Source organism: Phyllostomus discolor, chromosome 2 (genome assembly GCF_004126475.2).
Source record: "Phyllostomus discolor isolate MPI-MPIP mPhyDis1 chromosome 2, mPhyDis1.pri.v3, whole genome shotgun sequence".
NCBI lineage: Eukaryota > Metazoa > Chordata > Mammalia > Chiroptera > Phyllostomidae > Phyllostomus > Phyllostomus discolor.
Genome location: NC_040904.2, coordinates 201,559,664 through 201,582,852, shown reverse-complemented (window position 1 = coordinate 201,582,852; position 23,189 = coordinate 201,559,664). Strand labels below are relative to the sequence as shown.

Below are 23,189 nucleotides of genomic sequence, written 5' to 3'. Positions count from 1 at the left end.
TTTTTAAAGATTTTATTTATTTATTTTTAGAGAGGACAAAGGAGGGAGAAGAAGAGGGAAAGAAACATCAATGTGTGGTTGCCTCTCCTGCGCCCCCAACTGGGGGTCTGGCCTGCAATCCAGGCCTATGCTTTGACTGGGAATGGAATCAGGCACCCTTCGGTTTGCAGACCCGTACTCAATCCACTGAGCCACAAGACCCAGGCAAAATATCAAAATTTTAAACAAAGAATTTGACCTTACATTTGCAGGACTCATCTCTCCCTAATCCCAACCCTGTCCAAATCTCAATTCTGTCATTTATTGGTTGTATAATATTAGAAAGTTATTTAACTTCTTTACACCTCAGTTTCTTCATCCGTAAATAATGTTATCTACCTCAGAAGGTGGTTGTGAGGATTAGATGACCCAGTTCACAGTAGATGCTAAGTGAATGTTGGCCATCATTATTGTGGAAACAAACATCTTAAAGGAGTCCTGTTGAATGATAGATGGTTTTATATCTGTGACCATGCTCGAAAAGACCTTGGAACTTTACAAGTGTATTGCATAACTGCCATAATCTTTGCCGTGTATGTATAACATGTATCAACTTCTCCTAAGGAAGGATTAAAAGAATTGGATGAGAAGTGGAAACACTTTAGAGAGCGAAGGTAATCCTTTTGCAAGTCTGTTTCTAGCATTTGACGATCCAGCTGAGAGCATATTTTGAGTATATCCTGAAACAGGTTCTCAAGAAACTCAAAAATGCTATGAATGACGGCAGCACTGGGGAAGTGTATTGTTTCACAGGGTGGCTAGATTTAAAACAAAAATCATATTAACTAGGATAGATTGAAGAAAAAAAATCTCTTATGTGTAAGAGGCACCAATTAGGCCCTCTTAGAAATCACCTGGTGCCAAAGAAATAACTGACCGTTCCTGTTTCTATCATAACTTTTTTTGTACTTAGTGGTTTGCGTGTTTATTTCCCCAACTTTGATCCCTGGGAACGGTGGCCAAGTCTTGTTAATTCTGAATGACACCAAGCACCATGCTAGGCACGGGACACTAAACACATAATTAACTAATAAATAAAATTTGGCTTAGGTACATTTAGCCTAAGAGCTTCCTACTTCAAGCAATATGGTTAGAAAGCCTGACGGGAAAGGAGCCCTGTGAACTATAATTTCCCAATTATTGTAAAAGCAGGAAGGAGTGTGCGGCCCAAGTATTCAGGACCGTACTACGAGGCTGGAGCCAGGGTCCTTGCAGGGACCAGTCCTCGCTGGTTGCCTGCCGCGCAGGCGCAGACTGGAAGGGCATTCGCTTGTCCTCCGCCCCTCCGCCCTCCAGGTGGCGCTGGCGGACCCATCTCTGCCACCTCCACCGCCTTTAGCCGGGCCAGGCCCGGGCGGCACTAGCCGCCTAGCCGGCTGCAGGTCCGCCTCCGCCGCGCCGAGGGCGTGGGCTCCCGGCTCCCGGAAGAGGCGGCCGCGGCGTGGAGCCGAGCGGGCGTCCATCCCCGAAGCGGCAATGCGCGGTGGCTGGAGGCTGTGACTTGAGCGCGGCGGCCCGGTTGGGGCCGCTGATTGGCGCCTCGTTGAGGCGGTGGCTCTGGCTCTGGCTCCTCCAGGCGTAGCGTGGCGGCGGCCGAGGTGATGCTGCTCAAGCTCTTGCAGAGACAGACCTATACCTGCCTGTCCCACAGGTATGGGCTCTACGTCTGTTTCGTGGGCGTCGTTGTCACCATCGTCTCCGCTTTCCAGTTCGGAGAGGTGAGTAGCGGCGCGCGATCTCCAACCAGGGGACTTTGAACCCGCGAGACCCCAAGGCCCCCGTCCCCCTGCAGCCCTAGTGTGGCGCCGAGCCCGGGGGCGCCCCAAGCCCTAGCGCGCTTGACTCCTGCGCCCGCCCGCCCCCCATCCTCCCAGCCGCTCCAGCGAAAAGTCCCAGCGCCTGCCCTTTCCCAGGAAGCGCGGAGGACTCCGATCGGGTTTCAGCATCTGGGTTGATGGGTTTCGTTCTTTGGGCAGTTTGGGGTGGGGGGATAGGCTCTCGTTCTACTGATTCCTTTTCCCACCAGGTGCATTCTTCAGGGTCCCCAAGGACTTTCGACTTTCTCCTGCAGGCCTTATCCTTCATGAAGCCGCCTCCCGGGACCCAGAGTTGTTGTCTTCCCATTCCTAAATTCTCGTCCCTTGCCCCTCCTCGAGTTTTCCTCCTCGGATAGTCACCCTTCTAATCTTTTCAACCTTTGACAAAGGCACTTTAATCTTTTTAATAGAGGTTCTCCCGAGGTCATGCGTGTGTGTGTTTTTGCTCATCAATTTGCAATGGGGAGAGTGTACTGGCCCAAAATTGAAAGGACTTATGTGTGCAAGGGGACTTTTTGCACTTAGGCTCTGTCATTGGAGACAACTATACATCAGCAGTTAGCCCTACTGGCAGGTAGAGAGATCTCTTGCCAGCTCCAAACACCTGTTTCCCTGTCCCGAGATCACCTGAAGTTTAGGGCCACTTCACGTGACCAGGACATCGTAATGATCTTGGACTACAGCACCTAACCCCTTGGGAGCCAGTGCAAGCCCTTGGGTCATGGGATAGGCTAATAATTTAGACTCCAGATCACATGAGCCCGGCTTTTTTGGATCTGCTCGTGGTTAATGTGCAATAAAGTAGTTGGGTCAGACTGTAAATTCCTCAGGGTCCAAGCAACAGGTTTGGGCGGTGGGAACACCCAAGTTTAATAGATTTTTGTATGCTTCTGGATATACACTTTAAACATTTTCGTGACTGAAACAACCCTTTGGTTTAGGTTGGATAGTGTATTATTGATGGTCTAATACAGTATTCTTTATCATAAACGGGTACCATAACTATGAGTAGGTTAGAACTAGAGTACATATATGTGATTTTAGAGAACACCACTTTTAAAAATGTCTCTATAGCAACTAGGAGAAAAATCGTATTTGCAAGTTGTTAGAATCTCTCTCTCTATGTGCACATATATAAGTGGATACGTAGGAAATTGAAAAAGTTTTTAAAATTAGTGCAGTGGTTTTTAGAAATGCCACAGGATACTTTTGTTTGAAGTCTATACTCATCCTGGATTGTCAGCTCTATGACAGAGTGCTGTCTACTGTTTAATTACTGTAACCCCAGAACAAGCACTGTGCCAACGTATGCAGTCTAAATATTTGTTGAATAAATGAATGGATGAATTATGTGGCATGATCTCCAAGTACACACTTTTGGTATTTTTTTGGTCTAGAGGCTAATAAAAATAAATTTTATAAGTAAGGCGTGAGAAAGTGTCCCAGACTTGTAAGTGTGGAATGTGTAATATACCACCTGCAGTTCTGCATTTGTTCCGTGTGTTGCAACTTAACATAGTGAACGTATCTATTGCATAGTTGTGTCTAATTGTTGATAAGGTTATTTTGGGCACTGAGTAACCTAATTAACTGTTTACTTAACAACTCTACAGCGTGAAAGTGACTTAAAGGCATCAGTTGTTAGAAGTTTTATTTTGTATGCGATGCCTTGTTATTTACACAAAAGACAGATTTTTGTCAGTCTTGAAATGACTACGACTTTAAAGCTGGGAACAGGCAAAGCAACGAGAGGCAAAGACACATCAACAGGTGTCACAGGAGGTGGATACAGCTGGCGCAGTATCACTTGTCCAGCGCAGTAGAAGAAAGAAGAACTGCCAGATTAGGCAGATCTGGTTTTGAATGCTGGTACCAGTATTGATCATGATGATAGTTAATACATAGAGATTGCCAGGTTCCAGGCCCTCTCTTAACTGCTTGACATACATTCACTCATATGTAATCCTTACACCACCCCTGTGGGATAGGTATTATATTATACCCATTTTACAGATGATGAACTAATATACTTGTACAAGTTACTCCAGCCAGTTCATGGCAAAGCTGGGCCTCAAGCCAAAGTAGTATATGGGTCTAGAGCTGTTGTCTTAAGCACATTTCTTGGTCCCTCAAACAGCCCAGGCTATCCTTTGAATGATCTTGGACAGGATACTTAACCTCTCTGAACCCCAGTTTCCTCATCTTTAAAATGGAGGCAAGAATACTTTCCTTCCTGGTTTGATACCGAGGACTAAGTAAGACATGTACGGAAAGTACCACATGTTGTACCTGGCACATAACAGACTCTCGTGAAATGGTAATAAACTACTGCTACTACTACTACTACTACTATTATTATTATTATATTATTATCAACATCTGTTTTTTGTCTTTAATCCTTATTTGAAATAAACTCTTGAAATAGAACACTGTCATCATGCAGTTAATATTACCAACTTGTTAATAATGTCACTAATTACAATGAAGTTATAATTATTTCACTAAGGATAAAAGAACTATCCTTTTATTTATCATTGTTAACTGTGAGTTCACAGTATATTTTTTTTCCTTCCCTCTTAGAGTAAGTGGTATCGGTGCTAACTTTTGATAAGCTATTTGTATACATATCCAAATTTTGAGTCAAAAAGTGGAATTGAGGTAGGGAAGTATTTTTTGAAATATTCCTGAGTATTTTCTGGAGAACGCTTGGGAAACTCTGATCAAGCAAAAACAGAATTGGATTTAAATCCACGGGGCGGGGGGTGGGGGGGCATTCTAATATGGTGCAGTGCACACGGAAGTTCATTGCCTTGGGGTGAGGGTAGCAGTGGGAACTTGCTTGTCCGAGGTACACTAGTTGCCTTTGGGCAAGTCAAGTGCCCCCTGGAAGTCCAGTTTCCTCATCAACAAATAGAAGCATTAGCTTAACTAGGCTTTCTTTTTAGCTTAGAAAGTCCCGATTTTCAATTTTGTCCTTTCTCAGTTGATATTGTATAGACTTTAAACATGCTTTTGAAGTAAAAGTTATATCAGGGCCATCATTACTTAGTTGAATTATTTATATACATCATTTATATACAAGTCCACAATCCCTTATCTGAAACTTCTGGAACTACCGAATTACCTTATAACTAAACATCAGTATCTTTTACAGTGGAACATCTGACTGTTCACACACCAGTGAGGAAAATAAAGACTATAAATAACTTCAAGTCAGTTCAGGCCAAGTTTTGCTACCAAATAAGTTCAGGTCAGGTCAAGTTTCGCTGCCAAGTAAGACACAAAAGATCTTCACTGTTGAGAGCTTTTTGGATTTCAGAATTCTGAATAAAGGACCGTAGATCACCACTGGGTGTGTATGTGTGTATCTGTGTGCTTGGTGTATGTGTGTAAAATACATCACCTCCTTATGTGCACTAAGTATGGGAACAAATATCCAGACATTAACTACCACGAGGTAGTCAGATAGGTCATAGGTTCACACAGAATCTGCCCACAGCGGGTAGTAACTATCCTGGCCTCCCTGGTTCCTTGTGCTCATGCACTTCCTTCCGCGATTCCATATTAATGAGATTATTGTTCAGTGAGAAGGAAGATCCAGCTCAAATGGAAAACTGGATCCAGCTCAAGTTATGTTCAGCTGTGCTGATCAGTTGTTTCAAGAAAGAGAGTTGTTATTATGTTTGTATTTGAGTAGTTCGCCACTGCACAAATATATTTTAAGTGTGTTCTTTGCCAAAGGCAGGAAATGGGTGAAGTTGAAAGACACCTGGCCCCAGAGTCGGGTGAGAGCCCCTGGCCTGGTTCTGGCCCCACCATCACTGTGCTCCTCGGTGGTTCTCAAACGGTGTCACTCCAGCTGCCTGCTGGGTTGGAGCAGCTACTCTTAACTCTTTTGTGTAGGTTTCTTTGGGGGGAGGGGAAAGCTTTCATTGTTAAACATAATACTTAAAGCTTCTAGACAAGACTCCCTTTTTAGCTTTAATGTTTTGTGAATATGCATTTATTGGGTGCTCCACATGAGAAAGCATGAACTATAATATAATGGGCGTTGTGCTTTGCTTCAGAGAAAAGGCCAGTGACCCTTACATAACATGAAATGGTCTCTCTCTTGGAGGGGTTTGGGAGAGAGACACAGCACAGCTAGCTGTCAGAGCAGGGGCCTTCCCTGAGGTATTCCCTGAGGTATTCTTAGCACTCAAATGAATGAATGGAGGTGACTTTAACCAACATCACTTCAAGCTCATTTCCAGTGAAAGTATAAGCTTTCTACTTTGATGCAGACCATCTGTACTTACCTTTTCATTCTCATAAATGATTGGTCTGGTTGTACTTCATAGGGTAGTAGGGTGCCATCAAAGATACAAAGAATTTTAGCTCATCCCTGATCATCTTGGTCTAGCTGTGATGAGGCCATGAGGACTGAGGAACAACAAAGGGAGTGGGAAATGAATGCCTGAGTAGGTACCCAGTAATCACTTAGAAAATCAGAGGAAGGGAAGAAAATTATGGGGTTTGAAGCATTGTAGAGGAAGTTGAGACTTTTACAAGGAGACAGGAGCTTTTTCTTTTTCGAATTATTAGTGGTTTAAAATTGCTGCTGGTAGTAGTCAGCAGCACTTGATTGCAACAGAATCCCAACTCACATGTGGCTTAAGAGAAAATGTAGTTTTTTGACTGGTGCATTTGAAAACTCTAGGGTGTGAAACTCTGGCAGGGTTGGATAGAGTTGCCAAATGATATCATCAGGAATCTCTTTTCGTCCCAGCTCTTCCCCTCTGTTGGTTTAGTTGTTAGGCAAGCTCTTCCCATATGGAAGCAAAGATTGCTGTCAGCAACTCCAGCTGTGAACTACCATTTTAGTAAGCCCAGCAAACAGGACAGCTTTTCTTTCTCATAGTGCAAGCTGGACCCAGGTGGCCTGCCCAGCCAGGGAATGAGTGCTTGTATTGTGCCCTCGGTAACCACCTGGATCATCCCCAGAGCTAATGGGCTGTCAGTCTCCAGTGAACCACATGATCTGAGAGGAGTTCCCCAGAGGGAAATCACAAGGCTGTTATCAAAAGAAGCCAAAGCAACAGCTGTCCTAGACAGTGGCTTGAGGCAAAACCCATTTCTTTTCCTTAACATTGACATTGTGACTGTGATAGGTGCTAACCCTTCACCTGTTCTAGAACGGTGATTTTCAACCTTTTTTTGACTGGATCCCGGCTCCTGGGGTCCGAGGCATTATGGATGGGACGAGATAATTCACACCGACTACCGAGTCCTGTGGAGGAAAAGGGACAGCATGGTTTCTCACTCAAGGGGAGAGCGTCTCCCCCTTGCTTTGACAAGCTTTTATTGGGTTCAGTTTTCGCAAGGAATACAGGGGGTATATGTTAAAGCTCATGAATCGTTGTCAGGCAGAAATGATTAAACAATAGATAACCTTCAAAGAACTCTGAGGGCTTATTCTGAGTCAGGGTCAGGTGGTTTAAAGGGCCATAAAACTTTGGGGAACAAACTCACTTCTGCTTGGGCCCTTATCATTTAAATTGAGGGTCTTAGCAAAGTAGGTTTCATAGGATTTTATGCATTCCTTCTTAGGCTGGTCACCCTAGGGAACCCGCCCTTTCCAGCACAGGGCTGCACCCCACCTCCAGCATTGTTTCAGGCTTAAGGCATTGTCTCAGGCTTAAGTCAGGCAGCCAAGAGATTAGTAGACATCTTGTGGACAGAATGAGGACTCAGGCTATTTCAAAGCCGAGGGGCGAGGGCCCATCACCCCCTTTTCCTATAGGCCCCCCAAGTCCTTCTCTGAGGGCCCCTTCATGACCATGCTGTCTTAGGTCATCCCTCTTTTGAGGCATCTTACCCATCATGGCTACCCAGTCATCTGCCCGGGGCCAAGCAGGGTGAAGACAAAGGGGGCAGAGGTGGTGCCCCTACATGGAATATAATCTTTGTCTCCCTACTCGGCTCATGGTCCCAAGGTCCTTTACTCAGCCTAGCCACAAGGGATTATAGCTCTGAAAATAGGCAGGGTGGTTCCCAACACTTTTTCATCTCATGCCACACATAAACTAATGGCTAAAATGCGCGGCACACCAAAAAATACATATTTTTGCTGATCTGAAAAAAAATAGGTATAATTTTGATTCATTCACACTTAGTGGCTACTGTTGTGTTGGCTGTTGTCATTTTTTGAATTTGACAATCTAAGGGAAAAGAGGCCAGTGCCACTGACTAAATAGTCAGGATTTAAAAGTTCCTGAGGCACACTGGTTGAAAGTCACCATTTTCGAAGTGCAAAAGTGGGTTGTTTCCATTTTTAACATCTTGTTAAGCTCTTTATCTGGGTGTATCAATATGGAGTTTTGTGAAACCAAGCTCAAGTGCATCCTCATAAATCTTTCAGTGATGATTCGATATATTTTAATTTATGTAATATTTGATAGTTGTATTGTAGTTTGAGTTAGTCTTTATTTATTTATTTTTAGATTTTTTCCATCACCGTTTACCCCCAATATCCTTTCACCCTACCCATCCCCCTCCCTCCCGAAGTCACTGCACTGTTGTCCGTGTCCATATGTTCTTTCTCTTTTCCCCCTGTTTTGCTCAATCTTTCTACCTGCCCACCACCCCGTGCCAGGAGCTGTCAACCTGCTCTCTCTGAGTCTGTCTGTATTTTAATTAGTTCAGTTTATTCATTAGATTTCACATGTGAGTGAAATCATATCATACTTGTCTTTCTCTGACTGGCTTATTTCACTTAGCATAATGGTCTCCAGCTCCATCCATGCTGTTGCAAAGGTAAGCTCTTATTCTTTTTTACAGCCGAGTAATATTCCATTGTTTTATCCACTCATCTACTGATGGGCACTTGGGCTGCTTCCTAATCTTGGCTATTGTAAATAATACTACAATGAACATAGGTGATGAAGTCAAGATAGACGAGTTCATTTGCTTACCCAGACCTAATTCTAGCTACTCGGTGAATATTTGTTGAAGAAATACTTATGAAAGTTATTTTTGCTCACTGATTATGACTGAGCCTCATGAAGAAAAAGGGTTTTAATGAGATGCCTAAGATAGCTTCATGATGCCTTATCATGCAGGGTGTGTAGTACATGCTAGTTAAATGTAACTGCCCTGTCTCAGGACTGTTCTTCCCTGGGCTGTGATGCTTATGAAGACAGCAGCAGGAGACCTTCCTTCATGGCTGATACCAGGGTCAGGCTGAAGAGTATATTACTCTTTCCTTAGAGACCGAGCAGGAAAGTTTACAGTGATTTCTCTACCTGACTGTGCTTTATTATGGTTGATATGAAGCAGAGGGAGTAAGTACGTTATTAATTTAATATAGCTGGCACCTTGTAATACCACGTTATTCTAGTTCCTTCTAAAATGTAACAAATAAGTGTAGCTGTAAGAGGTTATATATTCACAATATATCACTTGAAGTTTTTACTGCTCTTTAGATTGATTGTTCCAATCTTATGATCCATGTGCCGTATCTTTAGCAGGGGATTAGTCAGCCTGTGTGTGTGATTCATATATGCACTAAATGAAAAAGGAAACGTGATCTTTCAAAAATGTTACACATTAGGTCATACTTGTTCAGGGAGAGCCAATGAATTCTGCAATCAGACTTAAACCATATTGCCTACTTTCAAACTGCATCCTAAAATTGTTCCTTCTTTTAGGTTCTAGTTTTCTTTCTCTCTTGATTTACCTTCTCTCCCCTTCCCCTTTCATTACCCTCATCTGTTAACTTCATTTTGTCTCTGATTGGTTCCAAATTGGATAAAGCTTCTTTACCACAATTTCGAAGGGTATTTCATTCGGAGGAGATGTATGGAGGTGTGGTGCTGTGGGCCAACTACTCTACTGCCTACTAGAGACGCGAAGATGGCTCAGGTTTTGTTTTTTGTGGGTTTTTTTGAATAAAGTTTTTATTCACTTTCCAAGAAAGGAGAGGGGCATGGTGTGGAGAGATTCACCAGCCAAGATGTTCAGTTTTTTTCCAGCTCTTCAATTTACTCTCCAGATAGAGAGATGGACAAGTGTTGGGAACCGCCCTGCCTGGTATCAGAAGCTGTAACCCTCGCCTAGGCTAAGGCTAAGGGAACGCCCTTGGAACCATAAGCCAGCAAGGAGACAAAAGCTTATCTCCCTGGCAGGAGTGCTGCTTCTGCTGCTTCATTCATAACTGAACCCCAAAACTTGGTCGGTTAGCCAAAGACGGGTAAGATTCCCCAAGGGGGGAACGACCTAAGACAGGCACGATCACGTGGGAGGCCCCCAAAAGAAGGACTTTGGGGGCTACAGCAAAAGGGGGTGATGGACCCTCGCTCCTCAGCTGTGATGTAGCCTGAGTCCTCTTGTCTGGGAGAAAATCTCCTTATCTCTTGGTTGCCTTAGTTCCCTTGCTCCACCTAAGCCTGAAACAATGACAGGGTGGTGCAGCTCTGTGCTGAAAAGGGCGGATTCCCCAGGTGATCAGGCCTAAGAAAGAACATGTAAATTACTGTGAAACCTTCTTTGTTTAGAATGCTCTCAGTTGAATGAGAAGGGTCCAAGGAGGAAGTTAGTTTGTTCCTCAAAGTCTTACAGCTCTTTGACCCTGACTCAAAATAGACCCGCAGAGTTCCTTGTTATCTATTGTTCCTTACTTCCTCGGAATGAGTAATATACTTTACCTGAATTATTATGCAAAGCGAGCCCAATAAAAGCAAGGTTTGGACGGTAAATCGGCGCGCTCCCCACTAGAGGGGGTGGCCATCCCATCCCTACTTCTCCACAGAAACCAGTCTGTCTCTGTGCATGTTCTTTCTCGCGTGTTTTCAACGAGCCATCTGCAGCGTTCCGTGATCACTGCTGGCCAGTGACCCACACATCAGACAAGCAGACAGACAAACTTAAAACACATTGTGAGAAATTCAGTTGAAAACATAGGTGTGTCTGGCAATTTCTCAGACAGTGACATCTGAGCTTGATCTTGAAGAGGTGGCTGAGGCCTCCTCCCCCATCTTCTTAAATGAAGGATGCCATGGGTGTAAAGTATGGGCGTGAGAGGCACCATCACTTTTCCAGGAACAAAAGTAGTTTTGAGGGGCCAAAGCATATCCGGGGTTGAAGCTGGAGAGGCAGGCAGTGGCCAATTTAGGGCTTGCGTGTTGAGTGAGGCTAAGGAATTTCCATTTGTCCTGAAGAAAATGGGGATAGTTCAAATGATTTTAAGCAGGAGAGGGATGATTACAATCCGTGTTTTGAACGATTGCTCTAGAGGTGATGTGGAAGGTGAATTGCAGGTAGAAGAGAATGGTAGGAGACTGTGTAGGAGTCCAGGTAAAAAGACCACATTGAATTCAGTGCTTCAGAATCAGCAGGCTTTCAATATTGATTTTTTGTAATTGTACAAAAGCCCGAAAGAAGGTGTATTCGTTTTTGGAAACTGACATTATCTCTTGCTAATTTATTGCTTGATTTTGGGCAAGTCATTTTATTCATCCCCAGTGTGATGTTATTAGGAGGGGAGGCATTTGGAACGTAATTAGGTCATGGGTGTGATTAGTGCTCTTATAAAAGAAACTCCAAAGAGCTCCTGGACCCAGTCTACCACCTGAGGAGACACAGAAGGCCATGAACCTGAGGCTGGCTCTCACCAGACACCAACTCTGTGGGTGCCTGGATCTTAGTCTTCCCAGCCTCCAGAACTGTGAGACATACATTTCGGTTGTTTATAAGCTGTGGGCCAACACAGGAAAACAAAACGAGCGTGTGTAATCAGATATGATTAGACAGTGCGTCTGGTGGCGAGCAGATAGCACTTCCTGATGGATATCAAAGGATGTGTAGGGTTGAAAAGATAAAACTCTTACTATCTTTAAGATCCATATCTTAGTCTCTCTTAGTACGTTTTAATGCAAACTAAATTTTGTTTTCGGGAACTATGAAGAATCTTTATAATCTAGGACAATGTAAACCAATGATTATCAATGTATAAAAAGCTATGCATGAAAAGCTGTGTCAGTGTTGAGAGTTCTGACTGCTGGAGGGTAGAGCGCCCCAGCATCTTAAGTTCTATAGTGTATCATGTCAATTTCTTCGCTTGAAAAATTGAGAAAGTGGCACGTGCGTTTACAGAGAGAGTTTATATCCTTGTGTGCCTAGGCTTGCTGCTGTCTCCTTAGGTTTGTAGCCCTTTACTCTTTCCCTTGACTCTCTGGGAATGGAACTGAGAGCAGAGAGTTCTGGAGGGAAACTCGGGAGCAGTCCGCTGTTCCGAGATGTTTGCCTCGTGAAACTAGTAGCCGTATTTCTTCATTCTAGAACGTCTATTTGGTGCCAGGCCCTGCGCAAGGATTTGGGAGTAAAAATAAAAAGAGGTCAAGTTCCTGGCTTTGAGCTGCTCACAGAGGTGTAGACATATATTGAAACAGGTAAAGTACACGGCAGAGTTGTGAGTGCTGTCTTGAAGCGACGCGCGAACAGCTGGGACCTGGCACGCAGGTGGCGGTGTGCAGCCCTGTGCATCTCATCCCACATCTCGCTCACTCATCAAAGCCGTCTTGTGGAACAGGCGGCACTCGTCCTCATTCTGCAGAAGAAATGGAGAATAGAGACGGGCCCTAGGTTTTGTTATTGATAAGCGTCAGATGGAAACTCACTTCTTCTGACTGTGAATCTTATAGTGATGAGCAGATAGGTGCGGCATACCTGCTCCCTTCTTAATAATTTCCTTCCTCCTTTCCTTCACCAAGGAATTCCTCTGATGAGAAGGACTGCGGGCCTGGCATCTCATTCACTACTGCTCAGCCACAGGCAATGATCTTGTCTGGAATCATAAAAATCTTCAATAAAAGTGTTTAATGGTTCTGTAATTCTAAAAAGCTTATCACCTGAAAATTTCAGCATTTGTGTGTGCCAACCAACCAGTTAAAGGGGTGTTAGGCGTTCTGAAAATACTGAGGAAAAGCACAAATGTATTGTGTGAGGGTGGTCCTTTAGAGATAAACATGTTAAGGAAACAGATCTGGGTCATTGAATTAAGGAGGATAAACAGACCGGCTTCAGAACTGAGTGGTCATGTTCTGAAACGTGTATTTGACAAAACTCTGTGTAAATAACTGTCGGAAGGGGCAGCCCAGGGAACAAAGCTAAAAGGGAACGTGGACTCGGGAGCTGTGTTGATTCAGGCCCCAGCCCCTCCGCACATTGCTGGTGGCCCGGGGCTTCTCTTCGGAGAGTGAGCCGCTCTGGTGCCTGCCTGCGGGCGGTTCCCCTGTTGCAGGGGTTTGGTGGGGAGGAGTGCTTGGCATGAGGGTGCTTGGCAAATGTATGTCTCCATCCCTCCTCCTTGGCCACCAGCTCGTTATGGCCACATTGGTGGCCATTTTGTAACAGCTGACGAACAATCAATCTTAAATACCTTGAATGCCATGGTTATTAAAACAGACTCTTAAAAGTGATAAACATTTTTTAAAGATTTTATTTATTTATTTTTAGAGAGGGAAGGGAGGGAGAAAGAGAGAGAGAGAGAGAAACATCAATGTGCGGTTGCTGGGGGTCGTGGCCTGCAACCCAAGCATGTACCCTGACTGGGAATCAAACTGGCGATGCTTTGGTTCGCAGCCTGCGCTCAGTCCACTGAGCTGTGCCAGCCAGGGCTATGGTAAACATTTTTAACTAGTAAACTACCTTTAGGTGATTTTTACAGTTCTTTAGTTTATGATGTGTTTCAGAGCTCACGTAGTATTTTAATAAGCAGTATTTTAGTGTATTGTGTCTTAAATTTCACCAACAAACTGCCCTTAGAAGCAGAGGAAAGTGAATACTCCGAGGAGAGCAGTACAAAGAGGAGGGGTGTGTGTGCATGCACGTGGTTGAGGGGGGGGACAGTTCAACATGGCAAGTAGGAATTTTTTGAAAGCCAACCATTAATCTGCAAAAATCATGTATGTTTTTCATTTTGTTTCATAAAAATTTGAATGACTACCAATATAATGCTTTATAGGTCTTGCCATTATTAAAACGATGGTTCAGGAAGCTACCCTTTTTTACCATGACTTCTGGTTGGCCCAGTACGCTTCTCATGCACTTTCCTCACCCATGTCCCACGAGAATCACTATCTAGTACAGCCGCACAGCAAACTGATGAAACAGATTCTGTACTTAAGTTCAGAGTGTAGAAAGTGGAGGCCTGAACTTTGTGACTTACTCAAGGTTACACAGACACTGGTAGGAGAACTGAGAGCTTGTCCCAGGAGATGTACCAGATTCCCCAATCCTGTCATCTCTTATGTCACTCCTGCTCTAACCAGACATTTACTAGGAAGAATACGGTGTGCAATGAATTGTTCTCGGTACGAGTTAATGATAAATACACTGAAGCAGTTTATAACTTGATTGGTCTGACAAGATGCTAACATGGGATGACAAGAAAGTAACAATAAAAAAGATGAGTAATGCAAGGCAAGAAATGTTACAAGGCGGTGGGTAGCTATTTTCCAAGTAGGTGATACAGATGAAAGTTACTCAGAGTTTTGAGATGGAAGCATTCAGACTGGGCTGAAGAATGTGGAAAGGCTTTGTGGAGGAAAAAGAGACTTGGTTTTTTATGGATTTCTCTAACCCCTCCTCTGGTCCTTTGTTTATTGTAATAATGGCTAAAAACAAGATCTAATTACAAGTTACAAGTTTGTCTGTCTGTTTGGTCTGTTTGGAAGATACTTGTATTTTTATGGCTCACCCCAGAATAAGTAATTTCATAATTGCCCATTCAAATTTCTGCTCTTTCCCATCCTGGATCATATTAAGAAGATGATCTGACACATGAATTTTATTTGGCTTACAAGCCTCCTTTTTGATCCCTCATATAGCATATTACTCATTCACTTAGAAAAGGGTTTGGCAAGATTTCCATAGCTGGGTCTAGTTGAGAACTGATTTAAGCAGAAAAGGGAAATAGTTGTGATGAAAGAGACCGAAGTGTAAATGCTGACAGGATTAGAACTAGGGGTAGCAGACCCAGAGGAGGCTGAAGACAGACGTGGTATCCTAAGGAGCTGCTGTGTCGTCTCAGAAGAAACTGCACCATGTGCCATGCCAGCCACACTGCTCTGTGCCTCCTTTAGTCTCGTACAGGGTGGGCCAAAGTAGGTTTACAGTTGTTCATTTGGAAAATAATACAAAATTAATAAATAATAACACAAGAATAAACTGTTTCACGTACTCGGTAAACCTACCACTTTTGCCCCACTGTGTACTTTTAGGATTGGAAGGGATTTCAAAGATAATTTAGTCCGGTCCCCTTTATTTTACAGATGAAGAAACAACCCAAAGAGATGAACTTGCGTTAGATCTCTATAAAAGTGACAGAGCCGGGATGAAAACCTATGTCCTGAGTCATAACCTGGCTGCCTCCCCCGAGATCTAAGGGTGCAGAAGTCCGGACTAGTAGCAATGTGCCTAAATGTGTTAGATAAGCACTCTTGTTGTTGTTTCTAATACATGAAGGCGGTTTGGTGACCGAGAGATTAATTTATCTGATGAAGGAAGACGTGTTGTGTCAACACACCGCGTCAGCATTTCTCAGCCATTTGTCAAGTGTGCCCTCTCACGTGCCCTCCCTGATGCTGGGCAGCACCTGGGGGGAGGCCAAGGGAGGCCTCAGCAGATACCGGGGTCCGGGTTCTGGTCATGGCCCGGGAAGGATCCAAGAGCGTGACAGAAGGATTTATAGCAAAGCACAGTAAATTTATTAAAGCGATGGTATTCACTCAACAAGTAAGAGCGGACGACCTGGGAGAATGAGGTGCCCCAGTGGGGTCTGGGTGGAAGGTTTTAATTAAATGTGGGCAAGTGGGGAGGAGAGGGTGGTCCTCGGTTTCTGACACTGGTGGGGTGACTACCCATATGGCTCATCCCTGTCCCTCCTTTCCAGATAGCGATTTCTTTTTTGTTTGTTTGTTTGTTTTTGGTCCTCTCAATTACAGGAAATTGGGGAGGAGGAAGCGGCGGAACAGGTGGTCAGTGAAGGTCATATCTGCGATGTTCTGGCCAAGGCAGAAGAGGGGAGGGGTAGAGCTTGAAGCCTTTGTTCTCTATTCTAACTTTTCTGTCTCATCCCCACCTTCTGGGTACAGGAGTATTGATGGAGAATCACTTTTGTTTGAGTTCAGTAAGTTGACACAAGTTGATACAATTATATTATTACAGATAGACAACATACTCTATATGTATGTGCCTGCCATTGGGGTTGGTGCTGTGCCTGGCACTAAAGGCAGAGCTTGCTCCCTCTTTGATGCTCATGTATGTAACTGTCCTTATGTTGCAGTTTATGGATCTGGGTTGAGCACAGTATCTGGCATGTGGCAGGCACGGTGTAATGGATGGACTTTGATCGCTTTACTTGTTTCTTAAGCAATTCTCAACAAAGTGAAAGTTACGGACTCTTTAGTATTCGATGCAAATAAAACATTGTTTCTTTTTCTTTTTTCTTCTTTTTTCCCTAGGTGGTCCTGGAATGGAGCCGGGATCAATACCACGTTTTGTTTGATTCCTACAGAGACAATATTGCTGGAAAGTCCTTTCAGAATCGGTGAGAAAAGATCCGTTTTGGAGAATAGTTTGTTTTGACTTAAACAATGAGCCGTGAAGTCACCCATGCTTTAAATACGGCAGTTGGAGGGGTCTTTCCAAGTCGTAGACAAAGTTTCACTCGTTCGAGACTAATCGCATCTGAAGGAACCTTGTCGTCCATCCTCACATTTTTTAGATGGAAAACCTGGCTCCCAAGCGATCCTTGTATCCTTGCCCCAGTTCTGTGAGATGAAGGTAATTCCATCTCCCCGCACGATGAGGAAACTGGGTGGCTACTCTGCAGCCAGCTCTGAGCTCTGGCCAGTATTCTTTGCTTGACGTCACTCTGTTAACCAGGGCCATTCCCATCGTAGCCTCCAGGACTGGGCCCTCCCCTTCCCTTGTGGTCATCTTGCTGCCTTGCTCTGGGAAGGAGCAAACAACCTCACAGGTTGGATCTTCAGCTTCTTAAGGCTAAGCTTCTTGGGGCAGCCATTCTTGAATGTTGCCTTCAACCTTTTCTTTGGAGAGTTTTCCTCCTTCACAAGACAAACCTGGGTGGGAGCAATCTTTTTCAGTGCCTTCCTTCCCGTCTTGCAGCTAAAGTGAATGACACAGGCTCTTTTCAGTTTTCGTCTATAAAACTGTTCCTTACATTGTTTATATTGTAAAAGCAATAGATGTCTATGGTGAAAACAATTCAAACAACACAGAAAAATAAAAAGTAAAGCCTCTCTCTTTTTCATTCTGGATTTGCCCTCACCCAGAGGAACCACTATTAATGAATTCTTGTTTTGGATTCTTCTGGTGATCTTCATTCCACCTTTCAAAAATAAAGAGCCCTGTCCTTTCTGACTTATCCACTGTAAGCAGCATCTACTGACTCTCCTTTTCATTGTAGCAGTATCTACTGACTCTCTTTTTCGTTGTAATGGCATATAGCCGACTGGCACAGGGCAAGGAACAAGAGGGGACAACACCCAATGTGGGGTAGCTGCCAAGGTAGTTAACCTCACAAAAGACCTTGGTCTCAATGTCAGAGGCCATAACCAGAGATCCTGACTGTCATTTCCCCTGAGGACAGATCCCATAAATCCTTCCCTCTACTCTCGCTGAACCAGAAAACCCAATGAAGCCAAAAGTAATAATTGATGTCAATTGACACAGCAGGAAACTCACTGAACCAGAAAACCTAATAAAACTACAAGTAATAATCAGTGTTAATTGGCACACTTGGACAGTTTTCGGAGAACCTGTACATCACAGGTTCCTCTGGAGCCCTTGTCCCCTGCTTAGAAGCACTTCCTTGTCCCTCTGTTCCCTTGTTCTGAGTGCCTAGTGATTTCTGTCAAGTGAGTGGTTTTAAAAATAACTGTGCTAATTGGATGTATGTCGTATTATAGCCCTCACTATCTTAATGAAGAGGTTGTAGGATTTCTTGAGTTGACCTAAAGCTTTCCTCTGCTTTGGTCCTTAAAGTACCCTACGTATGTATGGCACCCTGGATTTGCTCCTTCAGTGAAGGTTGAATCTTTGAGTCTTACCCTGTTTTAGACCCTATCTAAAAGACTATCTGTTGCCATCTGCTGTAAAGAATTTTGTAGTCTGATAAGGGAGATTATCTTGTAGCCAAGTAACTAGTGAAGTAGGGAAACACTAGAGCTTTCTTTTAGGATCTCTTAAAACAGCAGTTTTCAAAGGCTGTGGGGGTCTGTGAAATCAAAACTATTTTTATAACCATACTCAGGTGTTATTTGCTTTTTAACTCTGTTGCCTTTAGCACAGATGGTATAAAAGCAGTGTGGGTAAAATTGCCACACCTTCCTTAGCATGAGTCATTGTCCTCTTCACCACCACATCTTTGCAGGGGCCAGAAAAAGCTAGTTTCACTTAAAAATGTTCACGATGAAGGGGTAGAAAATGGTTGATTTGGCTATATCTTGACCCTTTGGGCAAACGTTTCTTTAATGCCTGTGCGGTGAAGGGGGCAGGAAGGGCAAAGCACCTGACTGGGTGGAGATTGTCTTGAGGAAAAGCCCTGGGGCCAGTGTTTGCCTTGCCGCTGAACTGGCTCTTCTGTTTCATGAAACACCATTGTTACAACTTGATCATATGGTATTTTTCTTTCACCCCCTGGCTTATTTCACTTAGCATAATGCTTTCCAGTTCCATCCATGCTGTCGCAAAGGGTAGGAGCTCCTTTCTTTATGCTGCATAGAATTCCATTGTGTAAATGTACCATAGTTTTTTGATCCATTCATTTACTGATGAGCACTTAGGTTGCTTCCAGCACTTGGCTGTTGTAAATTGTGTTGCTCAACCAAACAAACAAAAATGCAAAATATAACCAAAGACACTGAAATTGAGAACAGGCTGACAGTGGCCAGAGGGGAGAGGGGAGGGAATTCGGGGCGGGGGGGGGGGGGGGGGGGGGGGGGGGGGGTGGGGGGGTGGTGGGGTGGGGGGGGAGGGTGAAGGGTTTGCAGGAACAATTAATTAATTATAAAGGACACATGGACAATAAGGAGGGGTAGAAACAGAGGAGGGAGGTGGGGACGGCTGGAGTTTTGGGCTGGGGAGGGGAGGAAGGCAGAAAACTGTACTTGAACAACAATAAAAAAATTTTTAAAACACCATTCTTATAACTTGAAAGGACAAATTCAAGTATGATTAATCAGACTTAGTTATTAGGCAGGTATTTTCTTGACAGTGAGCAAAGTGATCCTGTCTCTTGAAGGAAAGCAAGTAGTAGTATTTGTTGTCAGTGGTAAAGCTTGAACTTTCAAGTGAAAATTAGAATTTTGGAAAACTTGTTTCCACCACTGTGAGCTTAATGGCTTCACAATATTGTAGACTTCTCTGACTGGATTTGTGGCATTATCCAAAGAATCACATTTGTTAATATTATGTAAGAAAATTAAGGAAATGTGTCACCATTCAGCAGATCTGCGTAACTCAGCATGCTATTGTTTTCCAGATGACCAAACATTACATGGGCGAAAGAGCCATTCAGAGCCCAAGAGAGACCAATGGATTTTAATATAAAAGCACAAAAATTCACGAATGTGGTTTTAGATTCCACATGGCAACTAATTTTTAAGAAACTACCACTTATTTTGGTGTAGCAGCAGAGAAGAATATCCAGTTTTATCTGAAAAGGTTATTAAAGTACTCCTCTTTCTGACTTCATATCTGTGTGAGTCTGTTTTTATTTTTTTAATATATACTTCAGCCAAAACAACATAATGGGATAGACTGACTACTGGAGATTTGAGGTGCTTGCTTTCTTCTGCTAAATCACTGAAGAGGTTTGCAGAAATGTAAAACAATGCCTCTCTTCTCACTAAGTTTTTTTTTTTTTTTTGGTAATACTGTTATTTTGATTTAAAAAGTTATTCATCAAAGAGTTAACATGTGAAAGGGTTTATTTATTTTAAAATAAATTAATGAATATTTTTAAATGTCCTATTTTTAAACATGGCAGGTGCAGATAGTTATAACCTATAAGCAAATATTTTTGGGTGACTTAATAATTTTTAAGACTGTGAAAGTTCTGGAGACTAAAAAGTTTGAGAACCATTTTCTTTCTTTTCTTTTTAAGGATTTTATTTATTTCTTTTTAGAGAGGGGAAAGAAGGGAGAAAGGACAGGAGAGAAGCATCAAAGTGTGATTGCTCTCACATGCCCCCAACTGGGGATGTGGCTTGCAACCCAGGCATGTGCCCTGACTGGGAATTGAACCAGTGACCCTTTGGTTCGCAGGCCGGCACTCAATCCACTGAGCCACACCATCCAGGGCTGAGTACCATTTTCTTAACACAGCAGTTCTCAAACTTTAGTGTGCACCAGAACCCCATGGAAGGCTTGAGAAAATATAGTTTCTCCCCACGTCCAGAGTGTCTTAGGCTGTATGTCTCAGAGAGACTCAGAAAATGTTCATTTCTAGCATGTTCACTAGTGAGACAGAAGCTGCTGGTCTGATGATCACACTTTGAGAACTATTGCATTACTGGATTCTTAATGAAAGATAATTTTTCTGCTTCTTCGATTTTCTTTTTAATAACACCAAGTGCTCAAGATGGATTTTTTTTTTTTTAATTCAACCAGTTATCACGTACCTATCCAACCTACTGTGCCTTGCAGTGTGCTGGGTGCTGATGGTGCAGTTACATAAATCCCTGCCCCATGGGCTTCCAAACTTTTAGAAGGAAAAGCAGTTTAGAAAACCCAAATGCTAAGGTCAGCAGTTTTAATCCAACATTCTTATTCTCTTTCTGAAGAATTTTTTGTATGTATGTTAAATATTTCTTGTCCTGATTTTTGATTGCATGAAACTATAGTTTGATTTTTATGCAGGGATATTTCAAAATTGTCTAATTTTTGATGATGATAAGTAACATATCATATGTTCTAATGTATTTTAAAATACCATAATATTTATAGGAAATTTCATTGTTCTACCATTTTTTATGTAAGCCTCTTTCATGTTATTTGCCCCGAATGAAAAAAGAAAATCCCATTCTATGTCAGTAATAAGTGAATATATAAATTATTTACTGCTACTAATTGTGAGGCATTAAATCAGTTTGGGGCTCAATTTTGTCATCTTTAAAATGTAGATATTAGATTAAGTATAAAATCTCTCCCAACTCTTTGTTTCTAAGATACTATTTAAGTTCTAGGTTTTCTTACCTACTTTATAGAATGTAGAACCAAGGGACTCTTAAGTGCTTTTTTACTCATTTAAACTAAACTGATTAAAATACAAGTTGTGTCACTGTCACCACAGCTTTGTTTTTGAGTCACTGGTAACTTATATATATAGTCTTCAGTCTAAGACAAAGACTTCCTTCTTGTCTGGAAACTAAGATTGTCTCATAGTTAGAACGAAAAGGCTCACAGCCCTTGTGACCCTGTCTAATAGAAAAACAGCTGAGTCACTGACCTAGAGGAAATCACACGGTCTCCTTAGGGTGTTAGTTTAATACCAAAGCGTTAAATTGACCAAACAATACAGACTTATTAGAAGAACCTGTACAGAAATGAATTGTATACTTACATTGTTTTCCTCAATTGAACATATATGGATATCTCTTGATCCTACTAAAAAATCTTTAATAGCAGATAATTACTCTTACAGGAAAGCTTTGGAATGTTCAATTCTTTTTCTTCTTTTTTTAACCTTTTAAAAATATATCACTTAAGCAGTTTTTTTTTATTTTTAAAAGATTTTATTTTCTTTTAGAGAGAGGGTAAAGGAGGAAGAAAGAGAAGGAGAGAAACATGGATCAGTTGCCTCTTGCATACCCCGACCTGGGGACCTGACCTGAAACTGGTCCTGAAGCCAGGACCTGGCCTGTGTGACCAGGAATCGAATCGAGGACCTTGCAGGCCCCAGGCTGGCAGTTAATCCCCTCAGTCACATGAACCAGGGCCTTAAGCAGTTTTTTAAAATTAATTTTCAATCTGAGCAACCTGAGAAGTTGAGAGTGAGAAGACCTTGAATAATTTACATTAGTGTAATGTGAGGCTTTTTTTTTTTAAATGGAGAAAACCAATGTATATGACAAGGGAATGAACTAATAGTTAACAAGTATATATAACCCACATATAAATCAGCAGTTTTCAAGTGCATTTCCAGACCAGTAGCATTGGCATTGCCTGTTAGAAACGAGTATTCTGTGGCCCTGGTCCAGATCTAACGAGTTAGATAGAAATTCTGGAGCCCAGCGATCTATTTATAAATCTGTTTTATAAATTCGACAGATGATTCTGATACCTCATAACATTTGAGAACCATTGATATAGGTAAATGCAGGAAAAAGCCTACATGAGGAAACTCACACAATTACAGTAGGAAAAGAGCCCAGAGATAAAGGACAGGAAATAACGAAGCAGGGTGCAGAATGCATGGTAACATTTTTGCTCTAGAGATACTCCATCTAGTGGAAGATAGACACACACGAAAAATAGTGCAACACAGAGTACCAAGGATTCCCTACTGTACAAAGCACAGTAGAAGCTGCCTGTTAAGCGGTACATTTTTTCTGTGGGGGGAGAAGGAAGAGGCACAGCGACTGGGAAAGGAGGAAGTGGATGAAAGAAGCGTGAAAGAGGATATTCTAGCTTGGGAGGGAAGCACGTTCAAAGGCACAGAAGCCTGCAAGCTCTTATCCTGTTGGGTAAGGGTATACAGTTGGACTGTCTAGAACACAGGGTGCAGATTATGTAGGAGTTTAGATTTTATTTTGCAGGCAGTGGTGAACCTGGGCAGGAGGGTTGGTAGATGCTCACAATCAGCTATGCCTGAGTATGAGGTGATTCCTCTTTTTTCCCATGAAGCTCTGGGTCCCCTGGTACCTATTTAATGCCACCTCCTTTTATGTTCTTCCCTTTGCTGCCAGTGTCTCTGCCACACTGGACGGTCACCATGTTAGATAGGTGTCTGCTGGACATCTGCGCGAAGTGTTCCCTTTTTCTGGACTGAATGTTACCCTCATGCCTTGCCTCTTCACTTCCTTCACATCTTTGCTGAAAGGCCCCCTTCCAGTGAGGCCATTTCTGATTTCCCTGTTTAACCCTGACCTCCCACAGAGGCATACTTTATATTCCCATTTTCGGCTTTGTTTTTTCCATAATAACGTAACATCATCTTCCTGTTTTCACCTTTCTAGAATGTCAGCTCCAGGAAGGCACAGATCTGAGTTTTGTTTAATGTACTGCTGGTCCCCCAGCATCTAGAACAGTACCTAGCACATACTAAGT

General features: G+C 42.9%; 1 protein-coding gene across 3 annotated transcripts in view; it reads left to right on the top strand.

Moving 5' to 3' along the window:
* The first annotated feature begins 1,400 nt into the window (after window positions 1-1,400).
* GNPTAB (N-acetylglucosamine-1-phosphate transferase subunits alpha and beta) overlaps window positions 1,401-23,189 on the top strand; it is a 63,149-nt gene continuing 41,360 nt past the window's right edge. The window contains exons 1-2 of one of the 3 annotated variants that reach the window (XM_036019489.1): window positions 1,401-1,757; window positions 16,358-16,443. In XM_036019489.1, the coding sequence (XP_035875382.1) occupies window positions 1,641-1,757; window positions 16,358-16,443 (203 nt within the window). In that variant the 5' untranslated portion in view covers window positions 1,401-1,640. The remainder of the gene's footprint in view (window positions 1,758-16,357; window positions 16,444-23,189) is intronic. The other 2 variants (XM_036019490.1, XM_028531964.2) reach the window with 2 other exon arrangements.